Below are 17,353 nucleotides of genomic sequence, written 5' to 3' on the forward strand. Positions count from 1 at the left end.
TCAGTTCAGATTGGCAACATCATCTCCTCCACAATCTCCATCAGCACAGGTGCACCACAGGGTTGTGTGCTCAGCTCCTGCTCTACTCACTTTATATTTATGACTGCGAAGCCAAGCACAGCTCCAATGCAGTTTGCTGTAACATCACTGTTGTATGCTGAATCAAAGCTGGTGATGAATCAGCATAGAGGAGGGATATTGATGATCCTGCTGAGTGATGCCATAATAACAGCCTCTCACTCAACGTCAGCAAGACCAAGGAGCTGAGTATTGAGGAGGAAACTGGGGGTCCATGAGCCAGTACTTCTAGGAGGATCAGAAGTGCAGAGCGTCAGCATTTTCAATTCCTTGGTGTTATCGCTTCACAGGATCTGCCCAGCAAGTAAGAAAGCATGGCAGCACCTCTACTTCCTTAGACGTTTGGGAGGATTCAGCATACCATCTGAAACGTTGACAAGCTTCTATGTGTTGTGATGTATAGTTGTGTTATAATGACTGGTTGCATCACAGGCTGGTATGGATACACCGATGCCCTTGAATGGAAAATCCTACAAAAAGAAGTGAATATGGCTCAGTCCATTACAAGTCTTCCTCACCATTGAGCACATCATCAAAGACCCCCACCACCCTGGCCATGCTCTCTTCTCGCTGTTGCCATCAGGAAAAAGGTACAGGAGGCTCAGGACTCACACCATTACGTTCAGGAACAGTTATCACCCCTCAACTATCAGATCTTGAACTAGAGGGGATCATTTCACTTGCTCTACCATTAAAATGTTCCCACAACCTATGGATGCACTTTCAGACTCTTCATCTCATATTCTTGATAATTATTTATTTTTCATTCATTATTGTTTCCTTTTTTCTTTTGTATTTGGACAATGTATTGTCTTTCGCACATTGGTTGGTTGTCCTGTTGGGTGTGGTCTTTCATTGATTCTATTATGTTTCCTAGATTTCATGAATAAACCTGCAAGAAAATGAATTGTAGGATTGTATACGGTGAAATGTATGTACTTTGAACTTTGAGCTAGTCCAATTGCCTGTGTTTGGCCCATAATCCTCCAAGCCTCTCCCTCTCCATGTACCTATTCAAATGTCTCTTAAATGTTGCAACTGCACTCACGTCGACAACTTATTCTGGCCGCTCATTCCGAATACTCACTACTCTCTGTGTAAGTAAACTTCTCAAGTGCCTTTTAAACCTCTCTCCTCTTATCTTCTATCTGTGCCCTCTGGTTTTGGATATCCCAACTTCGGGGAAAATAGTATGCACACTCATCTTATGCATAGCCCTCATGATTTTATAAACTTCTGTAAGTTTTTCTGTGCTCCACCGAGAAAAGATCCAATGTGCCCCTACAAGTCAGGAAGAGATTTACCATGCAAAATCTTTATTTAAAATTTAAATTTAATTTAATTAAATAAAATCAAAATTTACCATGCACCCTTTCCATTTTGCTAATGTACTGCACTTACTGTAACAGGGTGATCAAAGTTGTACACAATACTCAGTGTGGCCTCACCAACAGCACTATGTCCCTACTCCTGACCGAGAAGCCCTGACTGATGAAGGCCAACATGCTAAATGCCTTCTTCATCGCTCTGTCTACTTGTGTGGATGCCTTCAGCAAACTGTGCGTTTGTACGCCCAGGTTCCTCTGTTCCACAAAACTTGACAGTGCCCTGCATTCTCTGTATCAGTTCCACCCTGGTCTGACTGTCTGAACTGCATTACCTTCCACTGATTTAGTGTGAAATCATTTCTTTTGCCATTTTTCAGTCCATCTCCCCAACTAATCAAGATCCCTTTGCAATTCATTTTAACCTGCTTCACTATTTAATCAGCAAACTTACTGATCATACAATGTACTTTGATATCTAAATCATTTACATAATGAATAGTAGATGTTTTAGAACTGACCCTAGGACCCTCCTGTTTTCACCTATCACTTTGTGTTTCTTCCTCCCCTCCCCCCACTTTCTTACTCTGACTTCTCATCTTTTTTTCCCAGTCCCAATGAAAGGTCTCAGCCCGAAACGTCGACAGTACTCTTCTCCATAGTTGCTGCCTAGCTTGCTGAGTTCCTCCAGCATTTTTTGTATGTTGCTTGCATTTCCAGCATATGCAAATTTTCTCTTAAGTAATGGGGTAAATAAGGAACAGATATGGTGTGAAGGGTTTAAATTGTGGGGACAGATTATATAATCCAGGCTTTGACCATAGAGTATCAAAGGTTCAGGGGCAATTTACCCAAGATGTTTCAAATGAATAAAGGAATTATTAAACTGCTCTTGAGGCAGAGTTCAAAACAAAAGAGCTTAATCTTAAAATTGGGCCCAGTTCTGAGGTAATGTTATAAAACAGTTGAAAAGTTTTATAACTTTTATAAAGTTTTATGTAAATTGCTGGAAATTTGGAATGCCTTCGCTCAAAATGGCCTTATAGGCTAAGACCAGTTAAATATTTCAACATGTCTGATTGATTTTGGTTTATTTAAAGACCATATAATATAGAAGCAGAAGTAAGGTATTCAACCCATCCAGTCTGCTCCATCATTCAATCGTGGGCTGATCCAATTCTCCCAGTCATCCCCACTCTTGCCTTCTCCCTTTGATGCCCTGGCTAATCAAGAACCTATCTATCTCTGCCTTAAATGCACCCAATGACTTGGCCTCCACAGCTGCTCGTGGCAACAAATTCCACAGATTTACCATCCTCTGACTAAAGTAATTTCTCTGCACCTGTGTTCTAAATGTACGTCCTTCAATCCTGAAGTCGTGCCCTCTTGTCCTAGACTCTCCTACCATGGGAAATAACTTTGCCATATCTAATCTGTTCAGGCCTTTTAACACTCGGAATGTTTCTATGAGATCCCCCCTCATTCTCTTGAACTCTAGGGAAGCCAACCCAAGAGCTGCCAGATGTTCCTCATATGGTAACCCATTCATTCCTGGAATCATTCTCGTGAATCTTCTCTGAACCCTCTCCAATGTCAGTACATCCTTTCTAAAATAAGGAGCCCAAGAGTGCACACAATACTCCAAGTTTGGTCTCACGAGTGCCTTATAGAGCCTCAACATCACATCCCTGCTCTTATATTCTATACCTCTAAAAATGAATGCCAACATTGCACTCACTTTCTGCACCACCGACTCAATCTGGAGGTTAACCTTTAGGGTATCCTGCACAAGGACTCCCAAGTTCCTTTGCATCTCTGCATTTTGAATTCTCTCTCCATCTAAATAATAGTCTGTCTATTTCTTTCACCAAAGTGCATGACCATACACTTTCCAACATTGTATTTCATTTGCCACTTCTTTGCCTGTTCCCCTAAACTATCTAAGTCTCTCTGCAGGCTCTCTGTTTCCTCAACACTACCTGCTTCTCCACCTACCTTTGTATCATCGACAAATTTAGCCAGAAATCCATTAATCCCATAGTCCAAATCATTGACAAACATCATAAAAAGCAGCGGTCCCAACACCAACACCTGTGGTACTCCTCTGGTAACCGGCAGCCAGCCAGAATAGGATCCCTTTATCCCCACTCTCTGTTTTCTGCCAATCAGCCAATGCTCCACACATGCTAGTAACTTCCCTGTAGTCTTATGGGCTCTATCTTGCTAAACAGCCTCATGTGCGGCACCTTGTCAAAGGCCTTCTGAAAATCGAAGTACACCACATCTAATATATCTCCTCTGTCTACCCTGCTTGTAATTTCCTCAAAAAATTGTAGCAGATTAGTCAGGCAGGATTTTCCTTTCAGGAAACCATACTGGCTTTGGCCTATCTTGTCATGTGCCTCCAGGTACTCCGTAATCTCATCCCTAACAATCGATTCCAACAACTACCCAACCACTGATGTCAGGCTAACAGGCTTACAGTTTCCTTTCTGCTGCCTCCCACCCTTCTTAAATAGAGGAGTAACATTTACAATTTTCCAGTCATCAGTGCAACAGAACTTGATAGGATGGGCAGGGTGGGTCAAAGGACCTGTTTCTGTACTCTATATGACTCTGACAACTGTACGGTTAAAATGGCTTCTTCCTGACCCTGTGGTGATATTCTTGAACAACAATCCTTCAATTTACTGGAATGAAAACTAGCATTCCTGAATGGAATCATCAGTAATTCCTGTTTGCTCCCCCCTCCATGAATGCATTTGCTAATATAACCTCCAGTTTAATGTACTTCTTTGGCTGACTATCCTATAACAATTAGCTAAAAGGAAAAGAGCAGTAGATAAGTGTTCTCCGAATTTTCCACTAGCAATGACACCCATGAACAGGCCACAAAGAACTTCAGGAAAAGTTTAATATGAAACAGCGTTAACCCAGTCAGAGGAACATTTTTTGATCAATGTGGACTGTGCCACTGAACCATTCAGGAAAGAAAATTTTCCAAGTGTGCTGAAAGCTTAATTAATCTCCTGGGGTGTTTTTTTTGAGGATGTGGGTAGTCATATAGAGAAGGATTATATAGATGAAATACCATATTTCCAAGTTTTCTACTGATCCTGAACCTCAACAGGTAAGACTATGAGTATAGAGGACGATGCAAAGAGGTTTGTAGAAAGCTAAGTGAGTGTGTGACATGTGGCGCACAAACCAGAAAGTTAGATTTTTATAAAAAATTGTGACAGACCTTGGTATCCTTGTACACAACTCATGGAAATCCAGTGCACAGGTATAGGAAGTCATTAGGAAAACAAATGGTATATTAGCCTTTACTATGAGAGGATTTGAGTACAACTCTGTAGGCTGTGGAATTTGTACAGAGTTGGTCTCCTTACTCAAAAAGGGATATACTTGTCATGGAGGTAGTGCAGCAAAGATATCTAGACAGGCTTCGGTACTGGTGAGTTTGCTCTAAAAGGAGATATTAGGTAGATTGGGCCTTTATTCTCTCGGGTTGAGAAGAATAAAATTAAATCTTAATTGAAACATTGAAGTTCTTATAGAGCTTGACTGAATGATTCCTCTGACTGAAGAATCTAGAACTAGGGGGTCACAGTTGTAGGTTCAGGGTTAGACCAATTTTTAAGACTAAAATGATGAGAGATTTCTTTATGCAGAGAGTGGTGAACCTTTAGTGATCTCTATCCTGGAGGGCTGTAGAGGTCCAGTTGCTGAGTTTAAACAGAGCTTGATAACATATGGATATTAAAGAGATCAAGTGATAGAGGGTAGTATTGAAAAATAGTGATGAGGTGAAAGGTCAACCATTATCTTGCTGAATGACTGAGGCTTGAAGGAGCAGATGTCCAGCTACTGCACCTATGTGTTAGAATCGTATAAACATTAAAACTGAGAGCAGTTTTGATAAACTACTGCTTGCTGGAAGGAATCACTCAAATGCAACAGCTGGAAGTTTTGGCAGAAGTCATATTCCAAAAAGCTAATTTTTAGAATGAAAACTGAAAATGCTGGTAATATTAAACAGGACAGAGGAAAGTGGGGGAAAAAATAATGTTTCAGGTTGAAGATGGTTCTGATAAAGACTTAACCCTTTCTCTTTTCTACCTGACTTGCTGAATGTTTTGAATATTTTCTGTTTCAGGTTTGCAGCATCTGCAGGGCTCTGACTTTCAATTACTACGTCATTTTGTTTTTCCAACTAACTGGCTAAAGATCGCCTCAAAACATACTGAACTGAGTCATGAGTCAAAGATGAATACAACAAAAATCAGGCCAGGATCCTGTAGACAAAAACAAGTGAATGGACAGAAAATAGCTATTGGTTTAGTTTATTAGCAGCATTACAGATACATCACACCAATTACTTCTTTAACTTCTGCCTTTCTTTGTTTTAGTGTGCTACGTTAATAATTAAAGATCACAGTTAAGACATAGACAACAGCATGATTAAATATTTCACATTAACTGTATATTGTTTGTAACAGCAGATAAATTACAAACTGATTTTGTTCAGCATATTGCAGCTTAAAGTTTTTGACAGAGAACCAATGAATAAAAATGATAATCTAGTTAAACGTTATATTTGAAACACAGGCATGGTAATTAAAACAGTCCTACTTTGAAATCACAGGCCTTAGAAACAAATAACTGAAAAACTCACAAGTGAAAGACTGAAATAAAATGATTAGGGTTTTGAATCCTCATGTATTATAGTATAAAATCTAAACAATATTTGGAAATCTTTACACTTGTGCCATTTTAGTTGTATTTATCTATATAAGTATCACCCTTCAAAAGTGTGGTTTCTAATGTTTTAGACGTGTATCTGAATTTTGTGGCTATTTGTGCTAGAAAGTGCACAATGTGACTAAAACCAAAGTTTTGTACATTGTTATCGGTATGTTATTAAGATAGCCTGTGTAGTATGAGCAAAATTGTCCTTCATCAGTCAACAAAGAAATTCTACCATACCAGCTGATATAAATTTCTAAACAATAGGTTAAACTGAAGACGATGTAAATGGCTGTGGTAAAACAATTCTGACCTGGCCATCACACTCTTGATCTGTTACATACCCCCACCCCATTCCACCCACCCACGTTAAACGCTCCAAATGATTTTGCTTTTTGTTAAAGTCAATGGAAGAAAAGTGGGCAGAGTATATACTTGAGTTGATATTTCAAACTCCAAATTGGATTTTTCCAAGATTAACACTTGGTCCACAGCAAATTACTTCAAAGTAATCATTATTAAAGTTGCCTTTCTCTAAAACATGTCTGCACAATCACATTTATAACTATACTGACTTAAGAAGCATATTTATTGGTGGAGTTACATTTTTTACTTAATGAAACATAGTTAATGATACTACAATATACAAAAATAAAAGCACTTTTGCAGAAATTAGAATACTACATTACATGAAATTACTTCAGAAGTACTTACAAAACACTGAAAATACAGAATGTTTGCTAAACATTGATTCACTGTGCTCCTAACACAACTATTTACAGTTCCATTCTGCACTTAAATTCTGCAGAAATTAACTTTTAATCTAATGCATTAAGCAGAAGCTTTAACATTAAACAGGTTTAATATGTTACAGACAACATTTGTCCAACATAGATTACTCAATGAAAACATCAACTTGACAAGGGTGCTTAAATTAACAAGATTTTTCAATGCTCATTTCTTAAATAGCTACAATTTCAACATGATTAAGTTATAGATCCTGCTGTAGAAATTATACCTTAAGTAAGTTTGCACAGTCTATGATTCGTGATTGACCAAGGCCAAGTCAGATTTCCATTTGAATCTGGCTGGAACCAAAGATTCTGCAGGAACATCTGCTCCAGAGGGTGGGGACAATGAGAAATTGCTTGCTACTTGAAGCACTCAGACTCAGAGAAACTACAAAAATAAAACTACAGTATTTTGTACTGTAAAGGTAGGGCTTTGGGTGCCTATACTGGTCTCATTATTGGTTTAATATCACAGTGAAGCCTCCTGATTGGTGAGGATCAGTACTACTTTTTTCTTAGGCAGTCCGTAGGGATTGAGATGACCTAACCCTCTTACAGTGTTCTTTCACTAACTCCAACTCCATAAAAATTCACATTTCTTCGATTCTTTCCAGGTCTAAAATTTCCAATATCTTCACTCCTTCCATTTAGGAATCTATGCCTCCTGACTTAGCTTCTATCCGGCAGAGGACGTCATGCACTGCCACACCAACTAAGCTCTGAGCTCCAAAATTTCCTCCTCAAATCACACTATCTACTTCCCCTTTAAGTCACTCTCAAAACCTTCCTCTTTGACCATATTTTTGGTTATGTGATTGATATTTCACTCATGATGTTTATGGAAATTTCAGGTTAAAGTTACCATAGAAATGTAATTTTTGTTGTTATTTCCATTTCTATTGTTCTTCTGTTCTTGGTTTTAATGTGACAGAGTCAACAAAAGATTCAATGGCTGAGTATTGGCAGGTTTGATTAAACATTATTGAAAAGGAAATATAAGAGAGAAAAAAAACTCAAATAAAATGTAAGAAACTGGATTGCACAGGAAGCTAATTCTGAATGGATTAATTTTAATCTTTAATAGTTATATCCATATGGATTTCATTGATTGTGGAAGAGAATGTGTGTTTTAATTATTCTGGCCTTATTTTGCATTTTGTTAAAGACAAAGGAAATAACTTGATGGAATATCATCAACCTTAAAAAACAGTTCGGTTCATTGAAGGGGTTCAGCCTCAAAGGTTGCACATTAACTCAACAAGTTGTGAAATGCAGATATCCTCTTATACGTTTCCTCTAAAGTACAGTCCTTTTGTTTATCTGGTGCTTTTAGTGCGATGCAACTCATTCACTAGTTAACTGCCTATACTAGAGACACATTTTATTAGCTATTATGAGTAACTTCCTTTGGTTAAACCACAGGAAACAGAAATGTGGAAATTACATTTTAATTGCATAGGGACATTTCTTAGACTGACACTTAAATACGTTGTTCTGCAAACTGGCAAAGACTTGATTCCTATGCTGTAAGCAACTGTAGAACAAACTGAGGGAAGAAAGTTAAATTGTAGTTGGAGGTGTTCATCTTTGCAGCAGTATTCCCTGCCGGATGATCCACCATGCACATTTGGTCTGTTCAACAATTGGAATGGAGTGCAAAGGAAAGGACAACCACTGGTCATTATGAAGAGGAAATCAATGTAAGAGTTTTTGAAGGTGCTCTTCAAAGAAAAAAAAAGTCTTATCAACTATAAGATGGCCAGAAAAATTGGAGGTAATCTCCAGTTTCTTTTTGCATTTGCAGTATTATCTAAACTGCATAAATCAATACACGGCATTAGAAAAACAGATTTTTAAAAGGTAACCATTATTCTGATATATTTTAAAACAACAGTGTTTGCATTTCTACCAAATGCAAAAAATTTGGATATTCTTCAATTTACAATGGAAAATTATTTGGTGCAAACACAATGAAGTGCACTCAGGGAGTGATGCTCTGGCTATAAGTTTATCATTTAATTTATTTACTGAGATACAGCACAGAGTAGGACCTTCCAGCAACCCCTGATTTGACCTCAGCTTAATTACAGGACAATTTACAATGACCAATGAACCTACTAACCCGTACGTCTTTGGACTGTGGGAGGAAACCGGAACACCCACATGGTCACAGGGAGAACGTACAAACTCCTTACAGATAGCGGTGGGAATAAGTGTGACCTGTTCTTTTCAAAGAGCACCTTAAGCAGCTTCTCTTCTTTTGAGTTCAGGAAGGATCTCTAAATTATATTTTTGTCTTGGGTGTCAGTAAATGCTAACTGAATTCTAACTGAGTGACCACCATCTCATCCTACCATTTTCATTGTGACATCAAAGCTCCCAAGTTTTTGCTTAAACTGTTTAATTGGTTCCATTGGTACTACACATACAGAAACAGACCCCTGCCCCAGTGCACAACTAAGAAACATTATTGAGGACTTACAGAGAACTCAGACAACATCACAACATCACACAATGATCGCAGCACATTGAAGTTAAAGCATGAATTTGATGGCATCTTTCTCAATTTTTATAATGAATATAAAAATAAGCCCTTAAAGAAATGAACCAAATATAATCAGCCTGCTGCAGCCCGCTGTGAGATTTATCTCTCGAGTGAACTTAAGAAGTTGGAGAATGGTATTTTTGTTTGGCAGGTGGGACAAAGTGATGCGGAAGATTGGTTGGTCCCTCTCTTTCCTTCAGGAACTGGCATTTTCAAGGTATTGGCCACTTTCCTTTTCAAGACGTTCTAACAGAGCTGAAGTTTTATCTTATAACCCAGTGGTTAACAACATTGGATCATATATAAATGGAGAAGGAAATGCCGGTCACATCAAACAACTGCAGTACAAAGCAAAGATACTCTTGGTTTGTTGAATTGTTCTCGACGGCACAGATGTGATTTATGTATTTTGTTATCTATGAATCATAAAATATTTCATTGTCTACTTGACTTAAAAGCATTCTGCAATCAAACTATAATTTTCCTTTTGTGGCCGTCTCCGTACGGATTCCCACTTCCTCAGCAATGCATTGCAGTTGTTAATAAAGCAGGTACAACTCAGACACAAACGCTGGGCACACTGTGCAGTCAGTGGTAACCCAACAATAACCATTAAAAATAAAGCAATCCTCCCAGTAGGAATCTGCAGAAACTACGGGGAGTATTCTCTAGGTGAGGCTCTGTGCCTAATTAGGACTTTCCGTGACATAAGGACTACCATGTGTCGAAGGAAGCCCTGTCCACAAAATGAAAGAAGGATTGACTGTCCAGTAAGAAACATTTCCAGACCTGGCCAGAGCTGTCAAAGTATAAAATCTTTTAAAAAAACTGAAAAGTTCTGAGACATTCAAAAATGTTGAAATATTGTAAAAAGCAAAATTAAACTTAAATAGATTAGAAAATTAAAATAAACAATTTTAAACATTAAAAATTCTAAATTAAGACATTCAAGACTTTTAAAAAATCCTGCAAAGATATGAGTATTTTAATTAACTATAAGTTTTTTTTAAATTACTGGACTTTTACCTTAGGCTCATGTAGTTGGTTTCTTTTATTCAAATCAGTGGTGTCTCCTTGGACCTGGCACAGAGTTCTCTGTGATGTAAATGCTAGGTTTAGCCCAGTTTCCTCTCTCACAACAAACTCATGAGAAGTCCAGAATTGTAGTGCACTTATTGGTTGGGCAGATCACTGACAGACCTTTAGACTTCTGTGTTTATAAAAGCATATACAGAAATGCTGAAATGGTTATTTACACAGAGTACTGATGGTGAATGCCAACAGTTTCAGTGTTATTACATTGCAAAAGCAGAGCAATAATGTTCTAATTGTTGAGAAATGGTCAAATAATATCTGTGGTATTGTAACCATTTTCTCACTGGGTAGTGGTGAGTGTAATCTTACAATATCTGGGAACACCTCAGTATTCATTACAATTCATTGGTTTGTTGTAGGTCCACAGTTTCTTGCCTGGAATGTTCAATATTGTTAGCTATTGTAATTGAATTAATTCCATTTGGCTTTATTTAAGTGGCTCAAGTTTTGGAAAGCTAGTTCCTAATCTGAAGATATTTACTTCATTTAAGTGCTCACTTTTTACTGAGCAGGTGGACATTTATTGAAGTATTTATTCAGAAAAAGATGGGAACATGCTTAGATCAGCAAAGTCCTCATTGTTGTAATTTCCAGTGCCCTGTGTTGGATCTCCAAGCATGGACAACATATCCTGCAAGTAGAAAACAATCACAGGCTTAGAGTTTTGGAAGAGTTACACCCTGTTGTAAAATGAAATATCAAGCCTTATAACAATATTACCACCAAAAGAGACAAAGAATGGAACATGCAACAAATACATGATTATGTATATATGAATTAACATACATGCCTGTGCAATCAATGTTGTTTAAGAACTACTGTATTTTGTAAAGGATACAAGAAGTTTGGACCTACACAGATCTTAGATGATCCTACCTCGAAGGGTCATCCTCAGCTTTGCACTGATTTCTACAGTGCACACACTGCAGAAGTATTAAAGGGAACTGAGGAATCTGTGGGCTAAGAACATATGCTGGGCTAGAACTTGCTACTTGAACCTACGTAGTTAAACACAGACCTACCTCCTCCAGATCTCCTGGTGTACATTCGCTTCTTCATCCAGCATGGCAGCAAGCCCCACGCAGTGCAATGTCACCAATGTGGGCAAGGGCGAACAAGCTGTGCCCATAGAAGGGGCAAAGAACACTGTAACAGCGGGCCAACTTATTTTTGCTGACCAACACCTAATCAGGATAACCCTGCTCACAAAAACTATGACTGCTGGCTAACCCATGTTACTGACAAACACTGTCACTGCTGGATAACCCGTGTTACTGACAAACACTGTCACTGCTGGCTAACCCGTGTTACTGACAAACACTGTCACTGCTGGGTAACCTGTTACTGACAAACACTGTCACTGCTGGCTAACCCGTGTTACTGACAAACACTGTCACTGCTGGGTAACCTGTTACTGACAAACACTGTCACTGCTGGCTAACCCGTGTTACTGACAAACACTGTCACTGCTGGGTAACCTGTTACTGACAAACACTGTCACTGCTGGATAACCTGTTACTGACAAACACTGTCACTGCTGGGTAACCTGTTACTGACAAACACTGTCACTGCTGGCTAACCCGTGTTACTGACAAACACTGTCACTGCTGGATAACCTGTTACTGACAAACACTGTCACTGCTGGGTAACCAGTGTTACTGACAAACACTGTCACTGCTGGCTAACCCGTGTTACTGACAAACACTGTCACTGCTGGCTAACCCGTGTTACTGACAAACACTGTCACTGCTGGGTAACCTGTTACTGACAAACACTGTCACTGCTGGCTAACCCGTGTTACTGACAAACACTGTCACTGCTGGGTAACCAGTGTTACTGACAAACACTGTCACTGCTGGCTAACCCGTGTTACTGACAAACACTGTCACTGCTGGCTAACCCGTGTTACTGACAAACACTGTCACTGCTGGGTAACCTGTTACTGACAAACACTGTCACTGCTGGCTAACCCGTGTTACTGACAAACACTGTCACTGCTGGCTAACCTGTTACTGACAAACACTGTCACTGCTGGATAACCTGTTACTGACAAACACTGTCACTGCTGGATAACCTGTTACTGACAAACACTGTCACTGCTGGGTAACCTGTTACTGACAAACACTGTCACTGCTGGATAACCTGTTACTGACAAACACTGTCACTGCTGGGTAACCTGTTACTGACAAACACTGTCACTGCTGGCTAACCCGTGTTACTGACAAACACTGTCACTGCTGGATAACCTGTTACTGACAAACACTGTCACTGCTGGATAAGCTGTTACTGACAAACACTGTCACTGCTGGCTAACCCGTGTTACTGACAAACACTGTCACTGCTGGATAAGCTGTTACTGACAAACACATTGTCACTGCTGGCTAACCCGTGTTACTGACAAACACTGTCACTGCTGGGTAAGCTGTTACTGACAAACACTGTCACTGCTGGGTAATCTGTTACTGACAAACACTGTCACTGCTGGATAACCTGTTACTGACAAACAATGTCACTGCTGGCTAACCCGTGTTACTGACAAACACTGTCACTGCTGGGTAACCTGTTACTGACAAACACTGTCACTGCTGGATAAGCTGTTACTGACAAACACTATCACTGCTGGATAACCCGTGTTACTGACAAACACTGTCACTGCTGGGTAACCTGTTACCGACAAACACTGTCACTGCTGGGTAACCTGTTGCTGACAAACACTGTCACTGCTGGATAAGCTGTTACTGACAAACACTGTCACTGCTGGGTAACCTGTTACTGACAAACACTGTCACTGCTGGATAAGCTGTTACTGACAAACACTGTCACTGCTGGGTAACCTGTTACTTACAAACACTGTCACTGCTGGATAACCTGTTACTGACAAACACTGTCACTGCTGGGTAATCTGTTACTGACAAACACTGTCATTGCTGGATAACCTGTTACTGACAAACACTGTCACTGCTGGGTAACCTGTTACCGACAAACACTGTCACTGCTGGGTAACCTGTTGCCGACAAACACTGTCACTGCTGGATAAGCTGTTACTGACAAACACTGTCACTGCTGGGTAACCTGTTACTGACAAACACTGTCACTGCTGGGTAACCTGTTACTTACAAACACTGTCACTGCTGGATAACCTGTTACTGACAAACACTGTCACTGCTGGGTAATCTGTTACTGACAAACACTGTCATTGCTGGATAACCTGTTACTGACAAACACTGTCACTGCTGGGTAACCTGTTACCGACAAACACTGTCACTGCTGGGTAACCTGTTGCTGACAAACACTGTCACTGCTGGATAAGCTGTTACTGACAAACACTGTCACTGCTGGGTAACCTGTTACTTACAAACACTGTCACTGCTGGATAACCTGTTACTGACAAACACTGTCACTGCTGGGTAATCTGTTACTGACAAACACTGTCACTGCTGGATAACCTGTTACTGACAAACACTGTCACTGCTGGGTAACCTGTTACTGACAAACCTGCTACTCACAAACGCTGTCATGTTGGGTAACCTGTTACTTACAAACACTGTCACTGCTGGGTAACCTGTTACTGGCAAACACTGTCACTGCTGGATAACTTGTTACTGACAAACACAAACAGAAATTGACTGCTTTTGAACATCCCTGAAGTTCAGAAATACTCAAAGTAATCACGTATTAAAGATCAAAAGAAGAAATACTGTATAAAGCTTAAAATGAGTAAAAACATAAAAACAAAACAATAAAACTCAAACAATTAAAAATATCAAGCTAACTTAACTAATTTAACCATGAATCCTGGCTTCTACTTACGAAGGTCTTCTGCAGCTATTGTTTTCAATCCAAATGAGTGAGCCTGTGATTCTCTCACCAGGTCCAAGCTACCATAAACTCCAGGCACATTCAACAATACAAGATCATGCTGGGCCACTAGACTTCACACTGAGTCAAATATCAGAGAATAACTACAGCAAGAAGCCAGCAAATATTGAATATACTGCTCTCAAATGGGAATGACTGACTTGGTGGCACTTTCTCTGAGAAATGCCGACACCAACGTTTCTCAGTAATTGGTGGTCATTTCATTCATCGTCTCTGGAGGAAAGTGATGCAGGTCATCCTATCAGGGCAGTGGGTGAGACAGTTGGCTATCCTGTGTTTAGCATCAAGGAATGAAGTTGGCCAGTTTGAAGGATTATCAGTTGGAGAGATATTTCAGAAGTATCTAGGTGAATATTTGAGATCCTCCGGTATATGCAGCTGGAAAAGAACCTAAATACAGATGGATGGCTTGGCCAGATTTGTCCAGGAATCTGTTTAGAACTGCATGATTCAATGATTGAACCAGATTCACTGTACCAATTTTTCCAAATAACAAAAAAAAAGTTTTCTAGCCTTACCTGGACAGAAACTAAAACTGGTGAGCCCAGTTCCACATTTCAGCAAAATAGAACAGACTATTACATTTCAGATATTTTAGAAGATTTGTAGAACAGTATTGGATTGTTTGCTCAGCTATCCAGTTTATTCTTGTGTTTGATGCCTCTTACAAAGGTAAATGGTGAAAGGTCAATAGATCTGGAGCATTATGTAGGCAGTAACTTTCGAATCTATGCCATCTTAGACTGTAATGCTCCTGCTTGCTGGTTTTATAATCACTTGTCTCTTCGACCTGCTCTGTCTCTTAAAGCTGATCTTCCACCTCAGTGCTATTTTCCTGTATCAACTCCATACTATCTGATTTCCTTCAGATTCTGAATTTCCAATAACTAAACCCTCTGGGGTAGAAGTTTCCAAGGACTCACTACCAGTTGAATAAATTTCTCTTCTTTTCAGTCGTAACAGTGCACCTGTTCCTCAGCTAGGGTAAAGTTCCTCTTCGCAAGTAGCCCATGCAGCCATGTAAAATGTTGTTCCATTGAGTTTCTGATTCTTCTGAACACACCAGTTCATGGGCCTAGTGTACATAATCCTGCTGTCCGAGGAAGCAGTGTGTTCTGTAACCCTGGAGTGGGGTGTATCTTGAGCTGTTTCATATGTTCATAACTGATACCAACAGATTTTTGTAATTCAAGGATATTGTGGCATTTGATGACTGGGTGGGATATGGTCTTGGGCAGGGGGAGGTTCAGGTTGTGTGAATAACTCCAGGTTGTTACAGAGTTTTTTTAAAAGTTTGTTTTCAGGATGTGGGAATCACTAGCAATGCTGGCATTTACTGCTTGTTCCCACTGTGACTTGCTTGGCTACAATAGAAGGATGGTTCAGAGTGAACTACGCAAGAATAAAGTGATACATGGACTAGTTGAAATGAAGATACAGGTCTTGTGACCCGCAGTGTTTCAACTAGATCGTTATGACAATGTCAGAATGCCATTTTTGAAACAAAAGAATGAATACACATTTCCTAACATTCATGTTGGGATTTTAATGTGTAGCCTCTGTGTTATTAATCTTGGTCAACTGATTACTAATCCAGAAATTTCCCTATGTTTTGTTTGTCCTGAGAAAAATGTGCCATGATATTTCCTGAGACCATATATGTCATTTTATGTTTCAATACCCGTAAGATTTGTAGACATACTGTTTCCCTGGAATCCATTCTTAACCTGTGGTCAATGCTGAATGACACTGCGCATTCGTTCAGTTCAATTGTCCACTTACATTTAACAAACTGAAAACTCATAGACTGATTACCATTTATATAAATCAGGAAAGTACCAGTGCATAGAACAAAAATGTTTTTAAATATGAAGCCAATGGTTTGTGGTGTGGCTGAAGGTAATTATGTCATATCAGTGCAGTTTTAATTTAATCAGATTAATATGTCAAATTATGTTTGTGAATGATTCCAAATGGCTGTAAGCATCTGAGTGTGTTCTCATGAGCAGCTGTGAAGTACTTGAGATCATAGTTAGACTAGCACTGTGCAAACCCATTTAATTGGTTCCTCTCACCTGAAAGACCTCAGGTTGTGCTTGTTGTTGGTGTGTATGCTGCTCGTTGGCTTGTTGATTGTGATGCTGGGCTTGCCACTGAGACCATACCGCTGAGCCTTCGGAGGATCTGCCCTGGAACTGCCCGCTACTTTGTCCACTCTCAGCTGTGGGTAGGATTTCAATATGCAAAAACATCAGTTACTTCTACAGTATTATGCAGTTGACAAAGATACAGTTAGTTATAAAACCAAAGAGGGACAAGTCAAACATTTTAGTGAACAGAAAAGGAAGCGACCTTTACTGATATTTTTAGAAGATTCATACATATATCATAATATTGATTGTAGTACATGAAAGTCATGGTGAAATGGTGAGAGATCACAGTGCTCAAGATGTAGAGGGATCTGTTGTCCAAGTGTATGATTTGCAGAGGGCAGTATGCTAATACAGCAAATAATTAGAAAAGCTGCCTAATGTTATTGTATATTGCTTGAATGTAAATACAGGGAGAATATAATTTGGGGGCTGATTGGTGAGATTACACCGGAATATAGTGTACAGTATTGGTCTATTTATTTAAAGAAGGATGTTACACTTCCAGACAAAATGGTGCCAGTGAACAACAATTCCTCAGGTGACATCTTTGCAGACAGCCAATCTCTTCAATTATATCACTTTCTTTACATCTTCTGCTTGATCTTATTGTCTTGATTATGTTATGAAAACTGTTACAGCCTGTGACGTGCAGTTCGGAATTCAGTCGAACGATCTAGTGATCTGCTGTGTCCGGAGAGGACCGAGAGGACAAGCTGCCCCATGGGAAAGACCAGGGGC

At 39.5% G+C, this 17,353-nt stretch overlaps 1 protein-coding gene across 9 annotated transcripts in view; it reads right to left on the bottom strand.

The window, feature by feature from the left end:
* Window positions 1–5,733: 5,733 nt before the first annotated feature.
* Window positions 5,734–17,353, bottom strand: part of arnt2 (aryl-hydrocarbon receptor nuclear translocator 2) — a 383,517-nt gene continuing 371,897 nt past the window's right edge. For all 9 annotated transcript variants that reach the window (XM_073032942.1, XM_073032941.1, XM_073032949.1 and 6 more), the window contains 2 exons: window positions 16,538–16,683; window positions 5,734–11,214 (listed from right to left, as the gene is read on the bottom strand). In XM_073032942.1, the coding sequence (XP_072889043.1) occupies window positions 11,116–11,214; window positions 16,538–16,683 (245 nt within the window). In that variant the 3' untranslated portion in view covers window positions 5,734–11,115. The remainder of the gene's footprint in view (window positions 11,215–16,537; window positions 16,684–17,353) is intronic.

Source organism: Hemitrygon akajei, chromosome 30 (genome assembly GCF_048418815.1).
Source record: "Hemitrygon akajei chromosome 30, sHemAka1.3, whole genome shotgun sequence".
Lineage (NCBI taxonomy): Eukaryota > Metazoa > Chordata > Chondrichthyes > Myliobatiformes > Dasyatidae > Hemitrygon > Hemitrygon akajei.